This window comes from Elephas maximus, chromosome 22 (assembly GCF_024166365.1).
Source record: "Elephas maximus indicus isolate mEleMax1 chromosome 22, mEleMax1 primary haplotype, whole genome shotgun sequence".
NCBI lineage: Eukaryota > Metazoa > Chordata > Mammalia > Proboscidea > Elephantidae > Elephas > Elephas maximus.
In genome coordinates, this window is record NC_064840.1 from 9,156,404 (window position 1) to 9,183,162 (window position 26,759).

At 41.4% G+C, this 26,759-nt stretch overlaps 1 protein-coding gene and 1 pseudogene across 8 annotated transcripts in view; both read left to right on the forward strand.

The window, feature by feature from the left end:
* Positions 1 to 711: 711 nt before the first annotated feature.
* Positions 712 to 26,759, forward strand: part of TCTN1 (tectonic family member 1) — a 30,397-nt gene continuing 4,349 nt past the window's right edge. For 5 of the 8 annotated variants that reach the window (XM_049867037.1, XM_049867039.1, XM_049867043.1 and 2 more), the window contains exons 1-13: positions 713 to 819; positions 1,209 to 1,904; positions 5,293 to 5,413; positions 13,505 to 13,635; positions 16,327 to 16,481; positions 17,855 to 17,942; positions 19,586 to 19,695; positions 20,700 to 20,720; positions 22,960 to 23,097; positions 23,628 to 23,753; positions 24,144 to 24,229; positions 24,775 to 24,915; positions 26,380 to 26,542. In XM_049867037.1, the coding sequence (XP_049722994.1) occupies positions 1,595 to 1,904; positions 5,293 to 5,413; positions 13,505 to 13,635; positions 16,327 to 16,481; positions 17,855 to 17,942; positions 19,586 to 19,695; positions 20,700 to 20,720; positions 22,960 to 23,097; positions 23,628 to 23,753; positions 24,144 to 24,229; positions 24,775 to 24,915; positions 26,380 to 26,542 (1,590 nt within the window). In that variant the 5' untranslated portion in view covers positions 713 to 819; positions 1,209 to 1,594. Of the gene's footprint in view, positions 820 to 1,208; positions 1,905 to 5,292; positions 5,414 to 13,504; positions 13,636 to 16,326; positions 16,482 to 17,854; positions 17,943 to 19,585; positions 19,696 to 20,699; positions 20,721 to 22,959; positions 23,098 to 23,627; positions 23,754 to 24,143; positions 24,230 to 24,774; positions 24,916 to 26,379; positions 26,543 to 26,759 lie in introns of all 8 variants that reach the window. The other 3 variants (XM_049867038.1, XM_049867040.1, XM_049867042.1) reach the window with 2 other exon arrangements.
* On the forward strand, positions 7,322 to 12,654 carry LOC126066149 (general transcription factor II-I-like; annotated as a pseudogene).

Consider the following 26,759-nt stretch of genomic DNA (forward strand, 5'->3'; position numbering starts at 1 on the left):
CAATAACCCTAGAGAAACAGATGGACATTTTATATCACAAACATTTATGAATAACCCAGACACTGCAGTGTTGGAAAAATAGGGAACAGATGTTAACTTCTCTTTGTGTCCTTCCATCCAAATGAGGTAACCTGCTAAGGCCAGGGCGGAAGGAAGGGAGAAAGGATCCTCTGGGATGAAAGATGAAAAAAGCCTGGCTCAAGAGGGTATCACCTGACAGAAACAGGTCACTTGTGAAATGAAAGATCCAGTTTTCCTAAGATTTGCAAAGTGTATCTGAGTTGATGTAACCCTTATTTCGACTTGGTAAGATGTCATAAAACGACTTTTTGGTTATGTACTGACTGAGATTGGACAAGAAGGTATGATGAGATTATTTCCCAAATTGTGTCCTAGTTGGAATCATAGGATGTTAGACTTGAAGAGGAACTCACAGGTCATATAATCATGAAGATAAAAAAAAAAAGAAGTTAAAGCCAAAGAGCACTTCATCAAAGTCTAATGCAACAACAGCCTAAAATTTCAAAACAGAAAACAGGACAAAGTGATTCACAGATGTTAAGCAATAAAAAAGAGAGTGAAATCCTGGAAATGAGGAGAAGGTTTAAAAAAGAAAAAGTCCTCGATTTAGCAATTATGAGATGGAGGTTTGGAAAAAAAAATTTTTTTTTTGAGGGAAAGTTTCATCAGTTATTAAAAGTGGTTCAGAATTTCAGTCAGATGCCAAAGCAATGCTATGAAGAAAAAGTTGGAACTGTGTGCCACCCATGAGTGATCCAGCTATATTTTTCTACGCTTTCTCCGGAATGCCACAGGAAGGTGCTAAAGATGTTGCTTTGATGATTTAGTTTTGCTATATATATATATTTTTTATTTAATAAACTAGGTATATGTGCTGTTTTGGCATCTTTCTGAATTGGTAAATAAATGTTTCTTGAATAAATACCATGATACGTTTAAGTATTTCGACATCTGCTTCTTAAATGTGAGATTATTTGTCCACGGTATAACTAACCTCCGTGGGTTCGGGTCCCCTCTGTAAATAAACCAGTTTAGGATGAAGGGACTTCCCTCTAAGTCTTGTGGTCTCTTTATCACTTTGTAGGATTACAGTTGATTTGCTTTGTGTTTTAAGACTGAAAATCATTCTATTTAATTTTTGTCAGTTAAAAAAGTCATTAAGTGTTCATTTGTCCCCCTTACCACAGAGCGGTGGACAGAAGTTACTTGGAGACCTCTCGGGATGCGTCTACAACAAAAAAGGGAAAGGCTGGGTCGAGCGCGTTCTGGATGGAGAGAATTCAAGGACGGTGGTGCGACGCCCATACTTCTTCAAAGGACTCGTATTTCGTAGCATCAGGACAAAAAAAAAAGAAAGCGGTTGCCAAAGTTCCGTCCCCTCACCGGTGGCGTCAGGGCACTTGTGAAAAATCCTGATTCCAGGACCCTGCGCGACGCCAACCCAATCAAGGTCTCCTGGTTGGAACCCGGAAATCTGCATAGAAGAGCCGCAGTCGAGCTGGAGAACGACAGCTGGGATTTCCCCGCCCCTCGTTTCCGCCATGTCGCGCGGCTTCGCGCCCTCCTTCCCGTGATGCCCCGCGTTCGGCCACCGCGGTTGCCAGGCAACGCGCTGTCCACCGCAAGGACCGCGCGGGGGTTCTGCAGGGCGATGGGGCCGCGGGGCTTCCAGCCGCTCCTGCTCCTGCTCCTGCTCCTGCTCCTGGGCTGCTGGAGCCCGGTGAGGGCCCAGACGGGGACCACCCCGGCGGTGACAACGGAGGGCCTCAGCTCCACCGAGGCAGCCCTGGCGACTCTCGGAGCCTCCACGCCGTCTGGGCCCCCTGCCACTCCCAGGGCGCGGGGCCCCTCTTCCGGTCCCCGGCCCACCCCGGTCACGGACGGTGGGTACCAAGTGCCAACTCCTGGGCTCCACAGTGATTCAGCCAGGAGAGGGTAATGATAATGATGATAGCTAAAGTTTACTGCACACTCAGTGTGTGCCAGACATTGCCGAGTGTTTCACAGGCGTTATGTAATTTCTGCCAACAACCCTGAGAGGTAGATGATAGGGTCCCCGTTATACAAATGAGGAAACCGAGGCTCGGAGAGCGTAATGGTGCAAAATCAAATATTTTAAAGCACTAGCAGAGCTCTTGGGCAATATTAATGTTAAAGGTAATAAATACTGAATAAAGCGTTGCAGCCTTCCAGCGGCAGATGAAATTTAATCAGAAGTTTCTAGACAGTTGTGGAAATTAAATGGATGGAATGTGTTCGGAGTTTTTAGTTGTATTAAAGAGACTCCAAAGGTCTAGTTTTCTAAATGTCAAGGCCCTCGTCTATCGACTTGAATTCTGAAAACTCTGGATTCCTCTTTAGTTAAGTTTGCCATGGGAAGATATGGGGTGAGGGATTTTGCCCACTTTTTAAGATTAATATGTAGAGCTGATTAACATTTCTCAGAAAGTGTCCCTGGAATCGGACAGTTACATGTTTAGTGAGTATTTTATAATCTGATTTGCCATGGATGACTTAGGGGGTGTCTATGACCCCCTGAGACTGAGTGCAAAATCTTGTGAACACGCATTTTTCTGGGATGAGGGTCCCTAGCAATCAGTAGATCTTCAAAGGAGTTTAGACCTCTAAGTAGATAAATAGCTGGATAGGTTATCTGACTGTGAAGGTTGAAAGAGGTGTGCAGTAGGTTTTATCCCCACTTAAGAAAACAATACTTTTTCTTAAATTGAGTAAGTCTCAGTACTAACTAGAAAAGTCATTATTGGCTGGCATTCTGAACTCTAGGACTTAACTTTAATAACTGAACTGTTATTTCTCCAAGGGGCCTCCCTTATAAATCATGAGTGGTTTGTCTGAAAAAGTATGGTGAAGTATAGTTGTTTAATAGATATGAACAGAATTCTGTTTCATATTTAAACTGTTGATTGGTGAATTAGTAAGGAAGTGAAATCAGTGATAAATTGTGACAGAATACAGCAAAGTATTCAACACCCAAAATTCTCCAAGGTTTTTGGAGCTGGCTTGTCTTTTATCTACGTTAGTCCTCCACCTGTTAATGTGCTTTCTCTCCCAAATGAAGCTATTCTTGAGCCGTCATTATTAGGGCTTGGGTTCAGGGCTCTTTTTGCCATTATAGGGGATTAATTTATACCGATCGTCATCTTTTTAAAGAATACTTTAGGCCTGTGACAGTAATGATAAATGACAGTCATGTATTAACAGCTTGCTATGCGGTGGAGCCCTGGCAGCACAATGGTTAAGTGCTATGGTTGCTAACCAAAAGGTCAGCAGTTCAAATCCACCAGCCACTCCTTGGAAACCCTATGGGGCAGCTCTACTCTGTCCTATAGGGTGGCTATGAGTTGACATCAACTCGACAACAATGGGTTTGGTTTTTGGTTTTGCTATGTGGCAAGCACTGTGGTAAGCATTTCAGCTGTGATATATCTCACTTCACCCTCGTAACAACCCTATGACGTTATCACTATTTTTCAGATAGGCGAAGTACTTGCTTAATTTAAGGCCACATGGCTGGTAAGTGGTGGAGCAGAAAGCTGGCTCCAGTAGAGAACTGGACAGCCATTTGCAAAACTGGTTGCAGCCAGTGTTGGTGGAAGAGAAGAGTGGTAACTGTTCATCTTGAATCTGAGCTCTGCTCATTAGTACCCTACTCTACGATGCAGGCATGTAGACATTAAGAGGTGTGGAAGAGCTACTTAGACCCTTCGAGTGCTCAACAGATACTTGTTGGCTGATTAAGTACACTCGCATCCTGGATAGAAACCCTTTTTTCCTAAGTGGAGTTATTAAACACTATTGCTTTGTCCTTAGTAGTCTTATAACTACTCCCAAGGGTTTTAAGTTTTAGAAAACAAGTCAAGATTGTAATTCAAAACATGCAAGGCAGGGAACCTAAACTTTCTCATTTATATTAGCTTGCATAAGTTGCATTACCATTTTACTAAGCACATAGAGGAGTCCTTGGCTACAGAGAAACATAAACTTAAGAGGGAAAACTTTTGTGTCTCAGACTAAGAAAGATTGTACTTCTTGATAAAATCTTGCCCTTCCCCTCACTCACACTTTTTTCCTGGACATGTTACTGTGCCTTTCTGGGGGAACACTTTTTGAAAGCTTATTTTTATTGCGATATAATTAAAGCATACAAACAAGAGTGTTTGTATGGATCCCCTACCAGCATTATAAAATCTTAATATTATGCCATATTTGCTTGAGATCCTTTTATGAAAAAAGAAAATGTTACAAATAAGATTGAGGCCCCCATCTTATTCCCTCCCTCACAGCTGTAATCACTACCATGAATTCAGGGTATCATTCGCATGCTCTGCTATTTCTTTGAAAAGGTTTTTTTTTTCCTGTTCGTTCTGACAGACTAAATAGGGAATTGAAAATGCAGATAATCATCGTTATTAATAATTAAACATTGTTAAGTGGGATTCCTACGCACACACACATACACACACACCCGCCTTGCCTTGTCTAAATTACTAAGGATATGTCTAGGACCCCAGGTACTAAATCCTGAATGTATTTGATTCATGGCCAGTAACCTGTGAACGTGGGTTCAGTTACAAGGCTGCCGGTTATGTATGGGGAGAGGGACAAGATTGAAAACCCTGTTTCCTAGGTGGGCCCAGTCCTCTGAATCGGATACTCCAGAGGAGGGGCTTGGAAAGCTGCTATTTCAAGCATGTGGCTCTTAAACGGTCAGGCAAGTGACCTAGCGTACTGGTTCTTAAACCAATTTTAATCGTAAGCACTACCTTGGAAGTTTTTAAAAAAATACAGATGTCTGGGTTTCATATTCAGCTTACCAAATCAGAGTCTGTTGGTGGAACACAAACAAACAGAATTTCCAAGTGAGTCAGAGGATTAGTCTCTTTGGGGAACCTCTGATTGAGGGGTGCTCAAACTGACTAATTTTCATTTCACAAGTTTCCCCCAAAGTACAGTAAATTAAAAATCCGTTCCTGTAGAGTCCATTCCGACTCATAGTGACCCTATAGGACCCAGTAGAACTGCCCCCTCAGGTTCCCAAGGAGCAGCTGGTGGATTTGGACTGCCAACCTTTTGATTAGCAGCCGAGCTCTTAACCACTGCACCACCAGGGCTCCAAAATGTAGTAGAGAAGATAAAAGGATCTTTTGTGTGAAATCCACCTATGGTACATTGTGGTGGCAGGGGACAGTCACTACCTGCTGATTGTGATGCTGTGTCTCCTCCGCCCCCCCCCCACTCTCCTTTCTGTAGTTGCTGCTCTATGTGTCTGTGACTTGTCCCCGGCACAGTGTGACATCAACTGCTGTTGTGATCCTGATTGCAGCTCTATGGATTTCAGCGTCTTTTCTGCTTGCTCAGTTGCAGTTGTCACGTAAGTTTATGCCATGTGCAGTTTTGATAAAATTTGCCCAAGATAGTATTTGGGGACAGAGGCAGAAAAACTCAATCCTCAGTACTTTCCAAACCAGTGTGTAAAGGAGTATCTATTCCTTAACTGGATTCAGCCAGATGATAGTGCAGACAATAGAGAAGAGAGTGTATGTTTTTTTCTGAGGTATGTAATGAAATCTGTGCTCAGAGATTGAGTTGCATTTCAGTTTGATTTATAAACAGATTGTGTTTTTGTATCAGTGATCAAGTCTTATGTATAGCCAAGGGTGAAAAGTACACTTTAACTTTACAGTTTTTGTTGTGGACGTACTACTTGGAACAAAAATTATATAGGTAGTCAGGAAAGCTTTGTTTATACTTCTCTAATATGTAAACTCACCGGGAATTCTTACAGTTCACACTGTATAGGAGAACAATCGAATGTGACATTCCCTGTTGACTACAATGTAAAGAAATAATCTCTTCTGAATGATCTGTTTCTCATAATTCAGATTTCAAAGTTTTTTGAAAGAATAGCAGTACCGAGAAGAGGCTTATTTATTCAGGAATGGGACAAACTTATTGTTCAGAGATAGTTAATTTAAATTTAGGCTTCAGTAAAAAAAAAAGTAATTGATACTTGAGAGGATGATTCCTTTCTGGAAGTTATATAATATGTTTTTCCCATGAAAAACTATCCCACTAACCAATAGGAAATTGAATCTACTTCTTATATAGTAAAAATGCTTGGAGAATGGGGTGTTACAATCAGATTAATTTTCTGGTTGCCTGGATTATAAAATCATTGTGCTTTCCTGCCTTAGAAAGTACAGGAGCCTGGGAGTGAGGTTTCTGCTCAGACTTGGGCTCATTATTTAGAATATTTTTTATTAGTACTATAATTTTAAATGTAGAATGTTTAGATTCAGCCAACTTTTTCTATAAAAAGCCAGATAATAAATATTTTAAGCTTTGCAGGCCATACTGTCTCTGTTGCAGCTACTGAACTCTGCCATTGCAAAAGCAGCCGGGGACAATATGTAAATGAACAGGGTGGCTATGTTTGAATAAAAGTTTGATTATAAAAACAGGGTTTGTGGACCCCTGGTTTAGAAGTGGAAACCCTGGTGACAAGTGGTTAGGTGCTATGGCTGCTAACCAAAAGGTCGACAGTTTGAATCCACCAGCTTTGTTCCTTGGAAACTCTATAGGCCAGTTCATAGGGTCACCATGAGTTGGAATCAACTCGATGGCAATGAGTTTGGTTTAGGTTTGGGTTTTGGTTTAGAAGTTAAGGTTGAATTCTTAGTGTCTTCAGGAAGTACGTGAGAGTTTTGTTGAGTTAGTTTTGCTGAATGAAGTACAGAAATAAGAATGAAGAATGAAGGATAGAAATAAACAATCCAAAACTAATAATTCTCATTAATTGCATGTTTTGGTTATTTAGGTCTCAACTTATAAAAGGTTTGTTAACATTTGTTAAATTGTTAACAAGTAATTGTATCATCTAATAAATTTTTAATTTATTTGCAAGATTTTTGGGTTGATGTCTGTTTCCCCCATTAGGTGTAAGCTTCATAGAGCAAGGAGAATATTACTTTTATTTACCATCAGTATGTAGCACAGCTCCTGCCACAGAGTTGCCCTCATTAAAAATTAGTTGAGCTTTCCCTTTGTCTCCTGTGCTGATTGAGGCCCTGCTGGGGTGGCCATGTGGCAGTGACAGGAGCTCGGCCTAGAAAGAGACACACACGGGTCCCTTGCCCTGTCACCTTGCCTGGCTCACCAGCTCAGCTCAGCTCAGCTCAAGGCCGCTGTGCAGCAGCTGCAGTTTGTGTGCATCCCACACTTGCTTCCCTTGGGCACTCCTGGCCCTGGCACTGCCTGGAGGCGATTTCACTCAAGGTTCATGGCCTAAGTAGCAATGTCTGCTCTGCCTGTGAGGAAGAGGAGTCCTCGAAGAGCAAGATGGTGGTGAGGTTCCTCATATAAGCTCATGAGTCATTGTGTGAAGAACTAGCCAGCTTCAAGGCAGAAGGGGCCTGCAGTGCAGTGTATGAAACAGACATATTTGTTGTTGGAAGAGAGATAGGACATGCTTTCGTCAGTACCAGGGAGGACTTTCAGAAAGACTTTGTAAAATACCGTGTTGGAAAAAAATCTGCAGAGATGAATAAAATGAAATCTACAACCCAGGTGAACTGGATGAGTCTATATGCTGCAGAAATTGAAACACTCAGAAAACCAGTTGAGGACTATTTCTGTTTTTGCTATGGAAAAGCTTTAGGCAAATTAACAGTGGTACCTGTTCCATAAGAGAAGGTGCTAAGAGACCAGTAGGCTGCAGTAGTGCAGGGGCTCTTTGAAGAAGTTGCCTTTCAACACCCTGAAATGGATTTTGGAGAACAAAGCAGGGATTTCGTTGATCATTAAGAGACCTTTCCTAGAGCCAAGGAAGTATCTAGGCAGTCATGTGATGATAACAGATGCTGATAGGTCATGTGATGATAACAGATGCTGATAGGTCAATACTATCTCCAGGTATAAGTTGTGGTCCAGTCAAAGTGAAAACTGAACTCACAGAAGATTCTGGCATTTCCCTGGAAATGGCAGCTGTGATAGTAAAGGAAGAATCAGAAGATCCTAATTACTACGAATTTAAAATTCAAGGAGGCCATCATCCTTCAGAGGGCAGTGAAGGAACAGAAATGGAAGTACCAGCAGAATATTCTACTCAATACGCTTCTTCAGAAACAAGTGAGGGCCCCGAATTTGAGGTGACTACTGAAGATGACGATTATTCTCCACCTCCCAAAAGACCAACCAAAGAGCAATGAGCCACCACAGCTGCCAGTTACTGAACCTGCCAGTGCTGGAAAATGAAAAGTGCAGGAGTTCAACTCTGAGAAGTGGAATGCTTGAATTACTGATTTATGTTAACAAGTTGAAGAGTTGTTTGAAAGAAAATATGCTCAAGCTATAAAAGCCAAAGGTTCTGTGATGTCCACATAGCCGCTTTTCCAGTCACATGTTGAAGATCTTTATGAAGAAGGTTTTCCTGAAGGAATTCCATTTAGAAGACCATCTGCTTATGGAATCCCTTGCCTTGAGAGGATATTACTTGCAAAGGAAAGGATTCATTTTGTGAAGAAATGTAAACTTTTGAATTCCACGTGTTGAAGATCTACAGCTTGATAAACCAGCCGCAGGAGTAAAGGAAGAGTGGTATGCTAGAATCACTAAATTAAGAAAGATGGTAGATCAGCTTTTCTGCAAAAAAAAATTGCTGTACCTTACCAGAAATTTGAGGTACATCCTACTGATCTCTATGTGGAAGGACTACCAGAACACATTCCTTTTAGAAGTCCTTCGTGGTATGGAATCCCAAAGCTAGAAAAAACCAGTTAAGTGGCAATCAGACTATATTTGTTATTAAAAGACCAGAACTTCTGACTCACAGTACAACTGAAGTTACTCAGCCAAGAATGAATGCCGTAGCCAAAGAAGAATGGAATGTCAGAACTACCAAGCTATAAAAGCAAGTGGAGAATTTCAAATTTGAAATTTTGCTCAAGCTCTTGAACTCACAGAGGCAGTAAAAGTGCCGTATCCTGTGTTTGAATGAAATCCTGAGTTCCTTTATGTAAAAGACTTGCCAGAAGGAATTGGAATTCCATGATTTGAAAGAATTGTCCATGGGAGTAATAAAATCAAGTTTGTTGCTTAAAAAAATGAACTAGTTATTTCCTACTTGCCTCCTGGAAGAGCTAGTAAAATAAATATTAAAGTATTGCAGACCCCGAAAAGACCACAAAGCCCTGGGAGTAATTCAGAGGTTCCTGAAATTGAGGTCACTGTGGAAGGCCCTAATAAGAACAATCTTCAAACCTAAGCTGTTCAAACCCCTACCCAGGCAAACGGTTCTAATGTTCCTGACTTAAGCTGAGTTCTCTAGAGAAGCAAAACCAGTGAGGTATATATATATGTGTATATAGAGAGAAAGAGAGACAGAGAGATTTATCTCAAGGAAATGGCTCACACAGTTGTAGAGGCTGGCAGATCCCAAGTCCGTGGGTCAGGCATCAGGCTGGAGGCTTCTCCTGACTCATGGAACTGCAAAGGCTGACAAACCCAAGAGGAGCAGATCAGATGGCAGGCCATGGACTGCTGCGGAGGCTGATGAAACCCAAGACCAGCAGGCAATACAGCAGGCAGCTGGCTCAAGTCCCAAGAACTGGAGCTCAGAAGACGACAAGCCAGATGCAGGATCCAGAGCAAGCAAGTGAGCTTTTCCAGAATGCCCACATATATATTGGATGCAGGCGATACCCCCAAGGAATTTCCCCTTACAACTGATTGACTGATCACATCAGATCACATCGTGGGGGATGACTACATCATTACATAACAGCCAAATTACATTATTACATGACTGCCAAACACGGAGAATCATGGCCCAACCAAGCTGACACGCAGACTTAACCATCACAGTTCCCTTCAAGCCTCCAGGGAGTTTTGTTTGAGGCCTGGAATGCCAAAATCACGGACATAAAACAAAGTTGAAAACCTTTTCAGTGAAAAATGCGGTGAAGCTCTTGGCCTTCAACAAGCTGTGAAAGTGCCGTTTGCATTATTTGAATCTTTGAATCTTTCCCTGAAGACTTTTATGTGGAAGGCTTACCTGAGGGTGTGCCATTCCGAAGGCCATCTACTTTTGGCATTCCAGGGCTGGAGAAGATACTTAAAAACAAAGCCAAGATTAAGTTCATCATTAAAAAGAAATGTTTGAGACTGCAATTAAGGAGAGTACTGCCTCCTCTAATACCCCCAAGAAAAATAAATTCATCACCCAGTGTTAATACTACTGTATCAGGTGTTGAAGATCTTAACATCATTCAGATGACAATTCCAGATGATGAAAATGAAAGACTGTCAAAAGTTGGAAAAGCTAGACAGCTAAAAGAACAAGTGAGTGACCTTTTCAGTAGAAAATCTGGCGAAGCAATAGGTACGGGTTTCCCTGTGAACGTTTCCTACAAGAAAATTAGAATCGACCCTGGCTGCTTGGTGGTTGATGGCATGTCCCAAGGTGGGGGTCGGGGAGGGGTCATTCCAAGCCCCCGGTTTCCTGGAAATCAGCTCCATGAGAAGGCTCTTAGATTCTGCACAGTTTATCAAATTCAGTCATTAGACCATTTCCAGGACTTTTAATTAATAACCAGTTGGTTGATCAGAGTGAGTCAGAAGGCCCAGTGATACAAGAAACAGCTGAGTCAGGCTAGTTGGAGGTTCCCATAACAGAAGAAATAAAGGACACTGATGGAAGCTCTCAGATCGAGCAAGAACCAGAGCTGACATGGTAGACCTCTTCCCTCCTAGGCTTAAAGTATTAGGGGTTGAGAAGAGCTTTTTGGACCTGTTACTGCCTCGAGCTGTGTGATGCACTTTTATAACAAAAATACCTTCTATAGAAATCTTTTTTTTTCACCTTTTAGATAGAAATGCTACTTTTTCAGCAGTTCTGTGAATTGAATTAATGAACAGGTGACTGTAGATTTGGAATGGCTGGTTTACCTTGGAATGTATCATAAGAATTTTACAGCAGTGCTGGAAAAACAACAGGGAACATGACAGGGATGGGTATCATCAGATTTTTTGCGTATCGGCAGAGCCTTCAGTGACAGTGTTTATTTTCCACTCGAGTGAAGAGCTCTCCTACTGGAACATCTCAGCTTCTGCAGTGAAGAAAACACCTGTGATAGTTCAGTTCTTTCATTTTTTCTATTTGAAAAAACACCTAAATGATCCTTGTTCATGGCTCTCCTTAATGACTGAGTGAACAATTAGTATCCGTATATTTGACTAAACCCTTTTCCTAAGCTATCTCTCATGGTTCATATGTTTTTTTTTAACATAATATAAAAAAAAACTCTGGATCATCTAACAATAACTCAGCACATATAGATGAATTACAGAGAACCTCTTCCACTTTTACATTTTGTTCTAAAAAAGTGCAAGGTATATGAGAAGTTTAAAGATGGCGGTATGAGTATTTGGGCAAGCCAGATGACGCAGAAGCCTCATTAGCATGTGACCAGCTTAGTGCGGCATGGAATCCTTTGGAACACTGTTCCAGCTGGGACCAGGCTCAAGGGTTTTCATTATTTTATATTTCTACTTGTAACTCTGAGGTTCCAGTGTGGGGAGTAAGGGGTCAATAAGCTAATTATGCATCCTTTGATACCTGTGCCATTTGCAGGAGAAGCTTCCATGTGTTGAGATTTCACAAACAATGAGAGTTGTAAAATACTAGCTATGTGAAAAGCTAGAGTCTGTGATGGCACAGAGTTTTCATTAGCTTTACCACAGTATTCACCGTGGAGAATTATGTTTCATGGTAGCAGAAATAGGCATTTTTATATGCTGCTTATGTTTTACCTCAAATTAAATTGTTGGTATAGAGCAATAAGTAAAATCCATTCATGCATGAATTAGTTGGATGCGTGAATGAATTTCTCTCCTCTAAACCAGTAAGAAGATAAACGTTCTAATAAAAAAAAGGTTATAATATGAATAAGCAACTGACTGCAGAAGAAATACCAGTGATCAATAACCATATGGAAGAATGTTTAACCTCACCAGTAAAAAAGAACACTGAAATTAAAATGAGATAACAGTTTTTTTCTATCTTCCATTGGAAGAGTAAAAACTGAGTAAGTCCCAATCTTGGCAAGAGTACATGGAAATAAGCTGTCTCTCTCCCTCTCTTTTGAACTGAGCGACATTCAGATAATATAAAATTAACCATTTTAAAGTGATCGATTCAGCAATGTTTAGTGTATTCACAGTGTTCTGCAGTCTCACCTCTTTTCTAGTTCCCAAACATTTTCATCACAGAAAAGGAAAATACGCACTCTTAATGACAGTATTGGTGAGGATGTGTATTGTACCTTTCTGGAGGGCAATCTGGCGATATGTCTCAGAAGCCTTAAATAACATACCTATCTTTTGACTCAACAATTCCACTTCAGGGAATATATCCTAAAGAGATAATTGGAGATATTCATGAAGATGGATGTAGAAGGATGGCATCATAGCATTATATATAATAGGGGGAAAATTAGAAACAACCTAAACCAGTAGTACAGAGTTGGTTAAACAAATTTGGGTCTGTTAATAACCTGATATATGATGATACTATTTAGTATAATATTACAGAAGAATATTTGATGCCATGGGAAATACCTGAAAATTTTTAGTAAGTGAGAAAAGGTTTTGTTTAAAGCAATAGGTAGAATATGATCCCATTTTTGTTGTATCTCTATATTCATACCATATCTATATACTTCAGAAAAAAATTTCAAATACAGATAGCAAAATGTGAGCATTGATTTTATAGGTGGTATTTTTCAAGTTTTGTAAGCATGTATAACTTTATACTTAGGAACCAAATCAATAAAAACTCTACTTTAAAACTTCTTACTCCAGTTTTTTTTTTTTTTTTTTTTTTTGAGTCAGCTACCCCCGTTCTATTTTTCTGTGTCTTCCATAGTTACATCTGATTGATCAGTGTGACAGTGTGACTGGGGTTTGTCAAGTCTGGGCTTAGTTGCCTGTACTGTAACTTCTAAGCCCTGAAACTGCCAGGTGACTTCACATTTTCTTCTCACAATTCTTTGAAAACAGCCTTATTCTAAAGACAAGAAATTTTGGATCCATTCCTGATAGTGTGGTTATAAACAATCTGAAGTTCCACAAAATTTGATATAACTGATTCTATCAGAGTTTATTTGGTTCGTTCACATGAAAGTTATGCCCTGACCTATATTCCGTACTTCACAAGATTTCCTTCAGATTATTCTACTTGCCTTAATTTTTTTCTATAAGAGGAAAAAGTTTCAAATGCCAGATATTTTAACACCAAATAAACTAAACAAAAATGGATTCAGTTCTAACATCACGCCTTCATAAATATCCTCCACGTAGCTGTTAACATAGTACAGTACAAGCATCTGACAGTTTTAAAATAATCCTGCTAACCTTGTGTGCATAAGCCTTAAAACGTTGTCGTATTATTATTTTTTATCTTTAGGGGTGATAGCCAGTTTTGCAGTCAGAAAGCAGCCGTCTATTCTATGAATTTTACAGCAGATCCACCTGAAAGGGTATTTAAGCTTGTTGATAAGATCAATCCATCCATTTTCTGCATTCACATTACAAACTGTAAGTATTTGACATTGATGTATTTTGTGAAACTGTGGGGAAAAAAACTTTTTAAATTATTTTATGGCAAAATTTCCCATTCAGTTAGCTTTAAAGCAGCCATTCTTATGGCTTGGCGAGGGTACATCTTCTCAGGCCATTTCCCAGGCAGCTGCGAGTAACGTTCTAGAGCTATGGGCACACATATCTTTAAAAGTAACTGTGCTGTGTAGTTGCCTTTTGAAATCTCATAATTGATTTAAAAAGTGTTCATAATATGTAGACACAGATAAGAATCTAGATTCATTTACGGTTTTTTTTTTTTTACTTTATTTTCTCTTGGTTTAATGGTTGAGAATCAAGTTCAGCTTTGAACATTACCTGTGGTTTCTATTTCCTTTTTCTCTTTTATTTTTACTAAGTGTATTTGCATGAAAACAGGACTTTTATTTTTCTCTGAGCATTTAGCTCAAATAGGTGTCTAGGTCCAAAGTACATGTAAGTATAAAATCTTATCAAGACGTGGAAGTTCAGAGGCACATTTATGGCTTCACTTGTCTGTTTAACTTGTTCACGATCTTTACAGAATGTCTTTCATGTTTTGGTCCTGTTCCCTCTGCTGGAACCTTTAGGTGAATGCTCTGCCGTTTGTAACGTGAGGTAATGACTGGTCAGTCATCGTTATGCCCTCTGACACACCAGCCCAATGCACAAGCCAGCCGTTTTCTTCTTAGTTCACAGCACATTTTTCCCCAGGGTTTGGAAGTTGGCTGTGTGAGCTTGGAATGAGATTCTTTCATTCCTGTCCCATCCCTTGGAGCCTCTCCTTGGAGGTGTGTCCTAGACTCATCAGCCCGTGGGCTAGAGGAAGAGTGGTTACTTGTAGCTTCTGTTGTGCTCTTTACCTGCAAGTTCTAGAAACCATTGCTTCCACAGTTAGAGAAGCAGGCTGAGTTTAGGGATCCTGTTTATTAAAGAAGATTCAATATAAATATGGAAAAGACTTTATTTTTTCATATCAGCCCTTTTTTTTTTTTTTAGTTGTGCTTTAAGGGAAAGTTACAGTTCAAGTTAGTTTCTCATACAAAAATTTATACACATATTGTTATGTGACACTAGTTGCTCTCCCTATAATGTGACAACACGCTCCTCCTTCCACCCCAGATTTCCCGTGTCCATTCAACCAGCTCCTGTCCCTTTCTGCCTTCTCATCTCGCCTCTGGACAGGAGCTGCCCAGTTAGTCTCATGTATCTTCTTGAACGAAGAAGCGCTGTCTTCACAAGTATCATTTTATATCTTAGAGTCCAGTCTAATCTTTGTCTGAAGAGATGGCTTTGGGAATGGTTTTAGTTCTGGGTTAATAGAAAGTTTGGGGGCCGTGTCTTCTGGAGTCCCTCCAGTCTCGGTCAGGCCATTAAGTCTGGTCTTTTTACCGGAGTTTGAATTCTGCACCTCACTTTTCTCCTGTTCTGTCAGGGACTGTCTGTTGTGTTCCCTGTCAGGGTGGTCATTGGTGGTAGCTGGGCACCATCTAATTCTTCTGGTCTCAGGCTGATGGAGTCTCTGGTTTATGTCTCTTGGGCTAATATTTTCCTTCACTCTTTGGTATTCTTCATTCTCCTTTGCTCCATGTGGGTTCAGACCGATTGATGCATCTTAAATGGCCACTCGCTAGCTTTTAAGACCCCAGACTTCACTCACCAAAGTGGGATGCAGAACATTTTCTTCATAAACTTTGTTATGCCAGTTGACCTAGATGTCCCCTGAAACCATGGTCCGCAGACCCCAACCCCTGCTATTCTGTCCCTTGAGGTGTTTGGTTGTATTCAGGAAACTTCTTACCTTTTGGTTTAGTTCAGTTGTGCTGATTTCCCCTGTAGTGTGTGTTGGCCTTCCCTTCACCTAAGATAATTCTTATCTACTATGTATTTAGTGAATACCCCTCTCCTTCCCTCCCCACCCTTGTAACCATCAAAGAATGTTTTCTGCTGTGTTTAAACCTTTTCTTCAGTTCTTATAATAGTGGTGTCATACAATATTTGTCCTTTTGTGACTAATTTTGCTCAGCATGATGCCTTCCAGATTCATCCGTGTTATGAGATGTTTCCTGGATTTGTCGTTGTTCTTTACCGTTGCGTAGTATTCCATTGTGTGAATATACCATAATTTGTTTATCCATTCATCCATTAAGGGCACCTAAGGTGTTTCCATCTTTCTGCTATTGTTAACAGTGCTGCAGTGAACAAGGTGTGCATATATCTATTCATGTGATGGCTCTTATTTCTCTAGGATATATTCCAAGGAGGATATATTCTAGGATATATTGCTGGATCATATGGTAGTTCTATTTCTAGCTTTCTAAGGAAGCGCCAAATCGATTTCCAAAGTGGTTGTACCATTTTACAACCCCAAAAGCAGTATATAAGTGTTCCAGTCTCTCCACAACCTCTCCAACATTTATTATATTGTGTGTTTTGGATTCATGCCAGCCTTGTTGGAGTGAGATGGAATCTCATTGTAGTTTTGATTTGCATTTCTCTAAATGGGTTTTTAATGGCTAATGATCGAGAGCATTTCTTCATGTATCTGTTAGCTGCCTGAATGTCAAAGTTCATATCAGCCTTAACATTACTAAAAGCTTTCCAAAATATTATATATGGAATATAAATATTATATTTTATATTCTTTTAAAATATTTTTTCCAAAACCAGATAAACCTGCGTTATCTTTTATTAATCCTGAAGTGCCTGATGAAAACAATTTTGATAAATTGATGAAAACGTCTGGTGGTTTTACACTGAACGCAGAATCAGACATTTCTTCTACAGCCAAACTGGATTCTCCAAATACTTCTGCTAAATATGAGGTGAGACAAGAACTTGGTTAAGTCTGCTGCTCAGTTAGCCGCATATATCCTGTCCTTGGAAGTTAAATGTTCAATATGTTATCAGCCAGACCGGCTCCCTCAAGACATAGAATTCATCAAGTCTTAGAGTCTGTCGTGAACTGCATTTTGTCTCCACATAATTCTTTGTTCTTCTCACCCTCAGAAGATGCAGCGGATGCTTGAGGCATGCTGCTGGGAACCTGGGCTGGATTGGGCAGGCCCCTGGTCCTCTTCTCAGAATCGTGTTTAGTGTTACAGACTTGAGGGCAGTGTGTGCTATTTTATATCCGTTCATCAGCTATCCTTTAAATGTGATATATGTTAACTTTGAATAAACCTTTAAAAACTTTTTTGGAGGCATCTTTTTTAAAAGGAAAATGTAAAAGCCCCATGAACTAAGTTTAAAAGTCAAAAGGATAGAGGTATGTACAGTAAAAATGGGAAGCTCCCTTTCCCCATTAAAATTCACATGGCAAATCACTGTTAACAGATTGGTTTGTATTATTCCTGATTTTTAAATGTATCTATAAAAATACAGTATTGTAGAGAAGATAGGTCCCTGGGTGGCACAAATGGTTTCGTTTGACAACTAACCTAAAGCATGGTGATTTTAACCCCCGAGTGGCGCTGCAGAAGGCCTGGCAATCTGCTTCCCTAAAGGTTACAGTAAAAAAAGCAAAACAAAAAAACCCTACGGAGCAGTTTTATTCTGTAACATATGGGGTCGCCGTGAGTTGGGATCAACTTGATGGCAACGAATTTGATTTTGGTTTTGGGTGTTGTGTAGAAGTTGGATTTCTAGTTATCCACGCTGTTCTGTGGAGTCCCTGGTGTTGTAAATGGTTAATGCACTCAGCTGCAAATTGAAAGGTTGGAGGTTCAAGGCCACCTGGAGGCACCTTGGAAGAAAGGCCTGGTGACCTACTGCTGAGAAATGAGCCATTGAAAACCCTGTAGAGCACAGTTCTACTCTGACACACATGGGGTCACCATGAGTCGGGGGTGACTTGATGACAACTGGTTTATTATCACCCCCTACCCCCAACCACCTCGTTCCTGCCAGTAGAGGTAAACGTTTATATCAGCTTCTTGGGTATCCTTCCAGAGGCATTCCATAATCAAAGAGCCCACAAATATAGTAACACACACACACACACTCATCCTTAAAAGCGGGGCAGGGGGGTGGTCAGTTAGATGTAAACTCCCTATGGGCAAGGACCACATCTGTTTTTTGCTCATCACTGTGTTCCTGGTGCCTACAACACTGCCTGGCACGTAGTAGTTGCTCCATCAGTGTTGAATGAATGACTTAATAACACCCTACCAGCTGCTGGTTGTTCTTCTGTTTACAGTATGGTGTTCCTGTGCAGACTGCAGATTCCTTTCTGAGATTGCCTTCTCCTCTTACGTCAGAGATGTGCACTGACGACAACCCTGCAGGTAAGAGTGGGCAATCTGACTCCCCTCTGTAAACAGAGTTTGCTCTGGCTTCAGTGTGGTAGCCTTAATTCAGCAAGCCTCATGACTAGAAACAGCCTCAAAGGTTATCCAGGCCAGTTTTCCACCCTGGGCAGGAGTCTTTTCCGCCCCATGCAGTCTCTACTTGAGTACCGCTAGTGATGGGAAACTCATTACCTGAAAAGGGCCTACTCAGATGTTTGACACTTCCAGTTGTTGGAAAGCTTTTCCTTAGTGGAACTAAAGTTAGCCAGTAGCTAATATGTATGAAGCACTTACTGTGTGCTGGGTATGGTGCTAAGTGTATTGGTTTTTCCATTTAATCCTCACCATGAGGTAGGGTGATTATCTCCATTATTTAGATGAGGAAGCTGAGAAGTTCATTTTCTTTCTCAGGCTCACTCAGGCAGCGGTGGAGTGGGGACGGGACCTGTGCCGTCTGCCTGGAGCCCCTGCTCAGCTGCACTCCACTGCCTTCCGTAGTCTGCTTCTCCTTCCAGAAGCATCACAAAATCCCCAGAGTGGCCCCCTAGGTTGTGGGAGGCAGATGGCAGGCTCTCCAGTTCTTAAGCAAGCCTCACTGTGAGGAAGTAATCAAGGACAGCTTGTGGCTTGAGGAAGACATCATTTGATACATGAAGGAAAAATGTATCTTGTTGAAAAGACACTTAATCTTGCTCATCATAGGAACAATGTAAATTGAACCAACCTGAGATACCATTTTCATCTCTTGGCAAAGCTCAAAACATTGAGGCTGTCGGGAAGTGGGTGCTCACCTACACTGCTGGGGGAGCAGGCTGGAAATTGGTGCGACCTCTGTGAAGGGCATTTAGCAGTATCTATTCTTTTCTATTACCCAATAACAGATGCCTGTACCCTTTGACCAGCTGTTCTACTTTTAGAAGCTGATCCTGTGGAAACTCTGCCCACATACAAAATAATAGATTACAGCATTGCTTGTGATAGCAAAGTCAGAGAGAGCCCACTAAACGTCCATTAGTAAGGAACTGGTTGACTAAATCCCAGCATATCTATAGTAGAATACTAATTATATTATCCCTAAAACAGGAGGAGGAAGTATGCCATGTACTGACAGACTGATCTCCAAGATACATTGTTCAGGGAAAAAAATAATGAGGGTAAAATAGGTTGTGTATCTTGTATCTGTTCCCCAAAGGGGAAAGAAGTAATAAATACTTGAAAAAGAATTTCCAGAGGGATATGTAAGAAGCTTTATGCTGGTTGCCTCTGGGGAGAGGAATTTTGAACCCTATGAATATATTGGAGCCCTGGTAACATAGTGGTTAAGTGGTTGGCTGCGAACCAAAAAGTCAGCCGTTTGAATCTACCAGTCACTCCTTGGAAACCTTCTGGGGCAGTTCTACTCTGTCCAGTAGAGTCAGTATGAGCTGGAGTCAGCTTGACGGCAATGGATTTTTTTTTAAACGAATGTCTTACCTATTTGAAAAAAAAATTTAAAGAGCCTATTTTAAATATATCACATATCTGTTGTAGTTTATTTTATGGTTTTATCTAGATGATAACTTTTTTGTTTACCATGAGACTGTCAAAAATTTTCTTCTGTTTCGTATTGTTTTTTTCCTTGGGAATATTATGACTTACAGCGTTTCTGGTGAACCAAGCTGTTAAGTGCACCAGAAGGATAAATTTGGAACAGTGTGAAGAAATCAAAGCCCTTAGAATGGCTTCTTACAGCAGCCCGGAAATTTTGAGGGTAAGAGTTACTCTGAACTGGTTTGTTAGGCATGATTTCTGATCTTTGTACCCTTTTAAAAGAGGTCAAGTATAGAATAATTTCAGTAGATGATTGACCCTCAAGCTTAAATTTCTCTAGTTCTCTGGTATCAGTAACCACTGAGTTTATCACGGAAATAATTTTTCTTTTTACATAGTTAGCATATATTTGGCTTTCATTTATTTTGGTGGTAGCCAATAATAAGTGTTACTTGCATTAAAAAAATCTTAACAAATAGCCAGAAACTTAAGGAATTTCAGAAGCATTTTAATGCCTGTGACAAAAATAATCATATTAGCAGCAAAAAGATCTCTCTCTCACAAATAGACCAGAAGAGAAAATCTGTTTTCAGCACAGGACAGTGGTTGACTGCCGGAGAAGGGAGATGAGGTAGCCCCTTCTCTCTGCTCGCAGTGACCCTGCTCTGAACTGAATAAACATACGAGTCCCCTGGCCCACTGGGAGGTGTGCAAGGGGGGAGGAAGTTTTTCTGTGATGAAAAACCATATGATTATTGTGAAAGACCCCTCCCCTCCTGATTTCCTTTTTTTTGGTGGGAGTGGTGATAGATGTGGTCCATGGCACCATTATTCATCCGGGCTTTGGTTGCCAGACTTAAGTTTAACCTCTTCCTTTCCTGTCCCTCTCCCCCGCTTCCTGTAAGTCAGCTATCTAGTTCTGTTCATTCTTCCAGCTAGTTTGACTTCTCACAGTTGCCCTGGAGGTGGTCCCTCATGCATCTAGGCACAGTTCTCCCTCAGCACAGGCCTCCCCAAACATTTCTACTCACCCTCCCCAAAGCTCCCAATGGCCCAGTAGGATGTCTTGGAATTTTAGAAGTAAGGTTGGTGGAGGTGGGGGACAGGAAGTGGAAAGAGGTAGAACCCTTTGAAAGAAAGCTCTGGCTGTAGACCTGTCACCTAAAGAAACAATAAAAATGTCTTTGTTGTACTTAAAATTCGTTGTGGTTTCTTTTTGTCTAGGTGCCTAATTCAAGAACAAAGGTAAGAATATTTCTTAATGGAAAGTAAGATGGTTTATAATACACTGTCTTACTTCTGAGCCCTTTTAAATGAATACTTTTACGATTAGAAGGGGACCTTAAGGCCAGTAACAAAAACATTTGCCAAAAAAAAAAAAAGGTGAAATAGGGAAGTTTCTCAGTAGACAGCCCTTTTGTAAACACATTTCAGAGTTTTAGGATCCCATAGTTTTGTAGTTGCACAATTTTTCGTGTTTGAATGGCATAACTGTTTGGCTGATGTTGGGTATAACTGACTTCTCTGTTTTCAGGACATTGCTTGGTGTCTTGCCAGGAAAGCTGGGTAGCAACTAGGATGCTGTTGGTCCACTGTAGAGATGTAAACATTGACTCAGTGAATGTACAAATATAGGCAGTGTGCACTCTCCACATAGCCTTCTGGGATTGATCTGAGGGTAGGTTCTAGTCAAAGTTTGTTGCCTCTACCAGGGGGTCTGTCGGGCTCTGGTTGGGAGGCCGAGCCCTCTTTGGTTGTTGTCTTAGGCTAGGTTCTCTAGAGAAGCAAAACCAGTAAAGCATGTATATGTCTATAGAGAGAGAGATTTATGTCCAAGGAAATGGCTCATGCAGTTGTAGAGGCTGGAAAGTCCCAAGTCTGTGGGCCAGGTATCAGGCTGGAGGCGTCTCCTGACTCATGGAGCTGCAGGGCCTGACAAACTGGAGATCAGCAGGTCAGATGGCAGACTGCTGGCTCAAGTCCCAAGAACCCAAGGTCAGAGGACGATGAGCCAGGTACAGGATCCAGAGTGAGCAAAAGCCTTCGAGCTTTGCTAGAAAGTCTTATATATTTTGGACGCAGGCTACACCCCCAAGGAAACTCCCTTTCAACCAATTGGCTGCTCATAGCAGATCTCATCATGGAAGTGATTATATGATTACATAACTGCCAAACTACATCATAACTGCCAAACCACTGAGAATCATGGCCCAGCTGACACACAACCATAACTATCACAGTTGTGGATGTGTCAGGTCACTTTTCCAGGCTCTATATCCCATGCCTGCTGTAAATACAGTCCCCAAGGAGGTGCAAGGCCTAAGAGCCGAAATTTAGAGCAAACATCAGGTTTGTCACACAGATTCAAAGGCCTAGCTGTCTTTAGAGGTTCAAGCCATTTAAAGGATTGCTTGCTGCTTTGTCACTCTGCTGGCAACAGCCATAAATGAGAAATGTCCTTTAACAGCAAAGGGCTAACCAGGGCTTCCTAATTCCGTTTGAATGATGTGCCTCTCGCGTGTTCTCTTGCCCATAGCCCCACCACCCAGAGAGAACCACTTTGTGTGTGTGTGTGTGTGTGTGAGTGTGTATTCAGGCATGTATAGGAGCAGTGTATAATTTAGATCACGTGTGTATTCAGTGGGGGTGTAAGGGTGTGTATCCTGGGGCTGTATGTGGAATATGCATGTGTGTTTAGAACGAGTGGACTTATCAGTAGGAGTTGTGTTTTGGAAGTAAGAGTATATATGTGCTTTCGATGGTTTGATGGGGTGGGGTTGTATGTGTGGGGCTTTTTTTAAGATATAATATTCACCATTTTAAAGTGTACAAGTCAGTGGATTTTATAGTATATACACAGTGTTGTGCAAACCTCCCCTCTATCTAATTCAGGAACATTTTCATCACCCCAAGAAGAGACCCAGTACCCATTAGCAGTCACTCCCCATCCCCCGCTCCCCCAGCCCCTGGCAACCTCTAATCTACTTTCTATCTCTACGGATTGGCCTATTCTGGACATTTCATAGAAGTGGAATTATAAGTGACTTTTTGTGACCGGCTTCTCTTACTTAGCATCACGTTTTCCAGGTTCACCCGTGTCGTAGCCTCTATCAGCGCCTCGTCCCTTTTGATGGCTGAGTAACAAACAGTCCATCGTAGGGAGAGACCACATTTGTTTCTCTCTTCATCAGTTGATGGACATTTGGATTGTTTCCACTCTTTGGCTATTAGAACAGTGCTGCCTGAACACCGTGCACAGATTTTTGAGTGAATACGTATTTTCAGAGATGGCCAGTTTTTAAATTTTGGTTATATTCTTCTGAAGCATTTTCTGTATGTATGTATTTACATATAAATATATGTATCTTTGTAATGTGGAACCAACACTATTTTCCACTTGGCTGACATTTGAGTTTTTCATTATTTTAACCCATTCGGCTCTGTTGTAGAGTCTTTCATAATCCAGGCGTTCTTCCCTTTGCAGGTCCTTGTCACTGTTCAATCCATCGTTGTTCAGTCTCTAAATCAAACGTTAACCCGACTGGAAGACGCTCAGGTTGATTTGCAGCCTGCTTTTGTCAGTGCTGGAAATCTCAATGTCTGCACTCATGTTGTTGTTGAGGTAGGCACCTGGTTTGCTTTGAAAGCATGATCTGCCTGAGGCCCACTCAAGCTGTGTCCTGAGCGGGGAGGGGGGCTTTGAAGGGGGCTTTGGCCCATCTTACAATGTCACCTTTCCTGGCCTTGGCCTACTGCTTGCTTTTATGCTGTCTCGTCAAAGGATGCTTCTTTAAGTCTCTGGAATAATCGTGTAATTTTCCCCCACAAATCCCAGTGACTTGCAAGAGTATGTAAGAAAGTTGTTTTTAACGCCTTTTCTCTGCAGAGATAGGCTAATTGTATTCTGCTTGGGCCAGCTGGCCTGGAACTTAGGAAACTGGGTATCAGAGGCCCATGTGCCCCTGGCCTGGCAGCTAGGGTGATGCTGAGATGGTGACACCTCTCTGCATTCAACTGGACAAGAGAGAAGAACACGAACAGGTGGAGAAACGGAAAAGGATTTGTCTCCTGAGTGTATTTTATTTGCGATGTCAATACAGCTACTGAAATGGGATAGAAACAGGTTTTTTTTGAGTACCGCTTTGTTTTTAGGCCAAGTACAGCCTCACATATACAGATGAAGGTGAAATAACAAAAGCTGGGCTTTCTCTCCTTCTGGGGACAGTTAGCAGTGGACTTGTTCCAATCCAACAAAAGTTTGAAATTCGCTTTATTCAGGTAAGTTTGGTCAATTCTATACAAATACTTAATTGTGAAGTTAAAAAGAAATCAAAACTTCTTAGTGAAAACAAAAAGCCTCAGTTTACAAGTATTGCCACATCTTCCTCTTTGACTGAGCAAAGGGCCTGCGTAGCACGTGGGGTTCGAGATGCAGCCCGGCAGAGTCCTTGATCCTTTTCCGCAGGGGGTGACTCCCTGCCGTGGTGGCTTGTTCTTTTCCAGCATGATCAACTCCCACACGCAGGAGACGTATTTATAGCTCTGAGTGGGGGAGAAATTCTTTTATTGGTGTGATTCCAGATTTTATTATGAAAAGGATTTCATTTTCCCTGTTATTTCCCCATTAAAATGAAAATTATTTGGGGGCATTTCTGCATTGTCTTTCAGCAAAATACAAAGCCGGTTCCTCTCAGTGGAAACCCTGGTTATGTTGTGGGGCTCCCGTTAGTGGCTGGATTTCAGCCTCAGAAAGGGTATCCTTTTTGGTTATGTAGAGAAGGTTGACTTCCCCGTCCACATGTGTGGCCCTCACTTCTCTTTATTGCAAAGGATCCTTGGGCCGCTTATAGGATGGAGAGACCAGGTCTGAGGTCGAGCTTCCTGTGTGGGTTTGGGGGGTGGGTGGTTAGCTGCACATCGAGTGGAGCTGAGAGTGAACTGAGAGAGGTTAGGGGTGAAACCACACGTTGCAAACGTCAGCGTTTTAAAATGAAAATCTTAAGACAGAAAAGTTGACAGACCCCTGGATATATTTAATTTCACATTTAAACAGAGACTCCTAAGCAAATTTAGTGATTTTTGAAATTTTAGAATTAATTTTGAAGGGCTAGTTTCTGAGGCTATTTCTTCTTATAACTGTCTTTTTCCTCTCCTGGGAAGTAACTATCAAAATCCCACAGGCCTAGAGAAGGGACAGCTGGTCACACTCATGTCTCCTGTCACACAAGTGACACCATCTTTTTACCTGAGAATCAGATTCTTCTGATACTGGGTGATTGTCCCTTAACTTCCTGTAAATGTCTGGGATTATTCAGACGACAAATAGATATGGACAACTTACTGTTCTTCATAGCACAACTGAGCAAGACTGTTTAGCAATAGAGGGGATCCGGACCCCAGTATTATTTGGTTATAATATGCATTCCGGCTGTAAACTAAGGTAAGAGAGCAACTTGTTTATATTTGACCTTGTTTGTGTTGATCCAAAAATGAAGAATTCCTACCTGTCCTGTCTTATGAAACTTCTGCGTCGGCTGCGTCTCTATATGACAAACCCATATGTAGCTTCTTGTCATCATTAATAATAGTAGCAATATCTTATAATGATGTAGTTTTTCATTTTCTAATTTTAACTCTCCTAACAATAAACCATTTGTTAATATTCCAAGGAAAACTATTACAACCATTTTTCTTATTCCTTGAATCAAACATACCAAAACCAAACCATTGCCATCAAAATGATTTCTGACTCACAGCAACCCTATAGGACAGAGTAGAACTGCCCCATGGGGTTTCTAAGGCTGTAATCTTTATGGAAGCAGACTGCCACAGCTTTTTGCCGTTGAGCAGCTGGTGGGTTCGAACTGTTGACCTTCTTAGCAGTGGAGGGCTTAACCACTGCCCCACTAGGGCTCCTTGAATCAAATATGGCAAAATAGAAATCTCAAGATTTGTTTCATTTTTAATTCTCCATAGCACTTGAGTTCACACCAAAAATATCTTCCCCACAAGTCTCTCCTGTGTTTCTGAATGTTAATATACACAGCTCAAGAAAATCAGTGATAAGCCAGAACGTCACCTTTGTGCTTAATTTACCTTTTTCTTGTTATCAAACACGTGTACAATGTAAAAAGGCAAATAGCTGAATATGGCTTTTTATAAAAAAAAAAAAAAAACAGCGGGTCCTACTCTCATTTTGCCCACCCCGGAGGCAATCACTTTCAACTCTTGTCACTGATTTTTTGCAAATTTGCCCCCGATCCTTAAATAAGCGGCATATAATGGTATGTCTAGAGTTGTTGTTTCTATGGGTTATTTGTTGACTTCTCACTATGGAAGATGGCGAGCTGGCTCTTCCCTTCTTTATTCTCTACCCCCACCCCACATACTACCCCTCCCTACGTCTCCCCAGTATAGTTTAATGTCATTAATTTTGGTTAGACCAATATTCATCATTAACATTATTCTGATTTCTTTAGCTCAACATTTCTCAACTCGGATTCTACGGTATAGAATCCCACAGGATTTTAGGAGGGGTAGGTCTATGGCCCATAATGTTTGGGATGTACTAAATTCAAGTTGAAACATGAATCCTTACTGTAGGACTTCTCAGAGGCTTTAACACGTGTTTCAGGAGGGAATTGGGGTATGCAGCGTTTCCCCAAATTTGATCATGGAACCCTTGCACAGAGCCTGTCAGTGGAATATAGTTTGGAAACATTGTTTTGACTTCATCTCCATAGACAACTACCAAGATTCCACAAAATTAAAGACAACATAGCTCTGTCAAATAACCCCCATTTTGAAGAGAAAATGAAACTGGCGGGAACTGCGTGTCATTGAGCCTTAAAACTGCTGGCTGAGGGACAGCATCTCATCTGCTGACCTCTTTTTCCTCCCCAAGACTGACCAGAGCTATCCCGTGTCAGCTCACCATGCAGAAGGTGAAGAGCCTCCTCAAGGGCCAGGGCTTTCCAGATTATGTGGCTCCTTTCGGAAATTCCAGGGCCCAGGATGTGCTGGACTGGGTGCCTGTCCACTTCCTCACTCAGTCATCCAACACGAAGGTAATGGGGAGAAGTTGAAGGCCCCATGCTAGCCATCTCTCCCACTCCCAGGCGCTCCTGGTCTGGGTGGGGAGATTAGAGGCGGCTGGGGAAGCCTGAGAGTATTGGCTGTTGATGGCTCTGGGTCAGAGCTTGGACTTTGTTATCAGGTTGGCCTGCATCGTGAATACTAATTTTGCCCCTTAGTGGCAATATTGCCTTTGTGTCTCCACCAGTG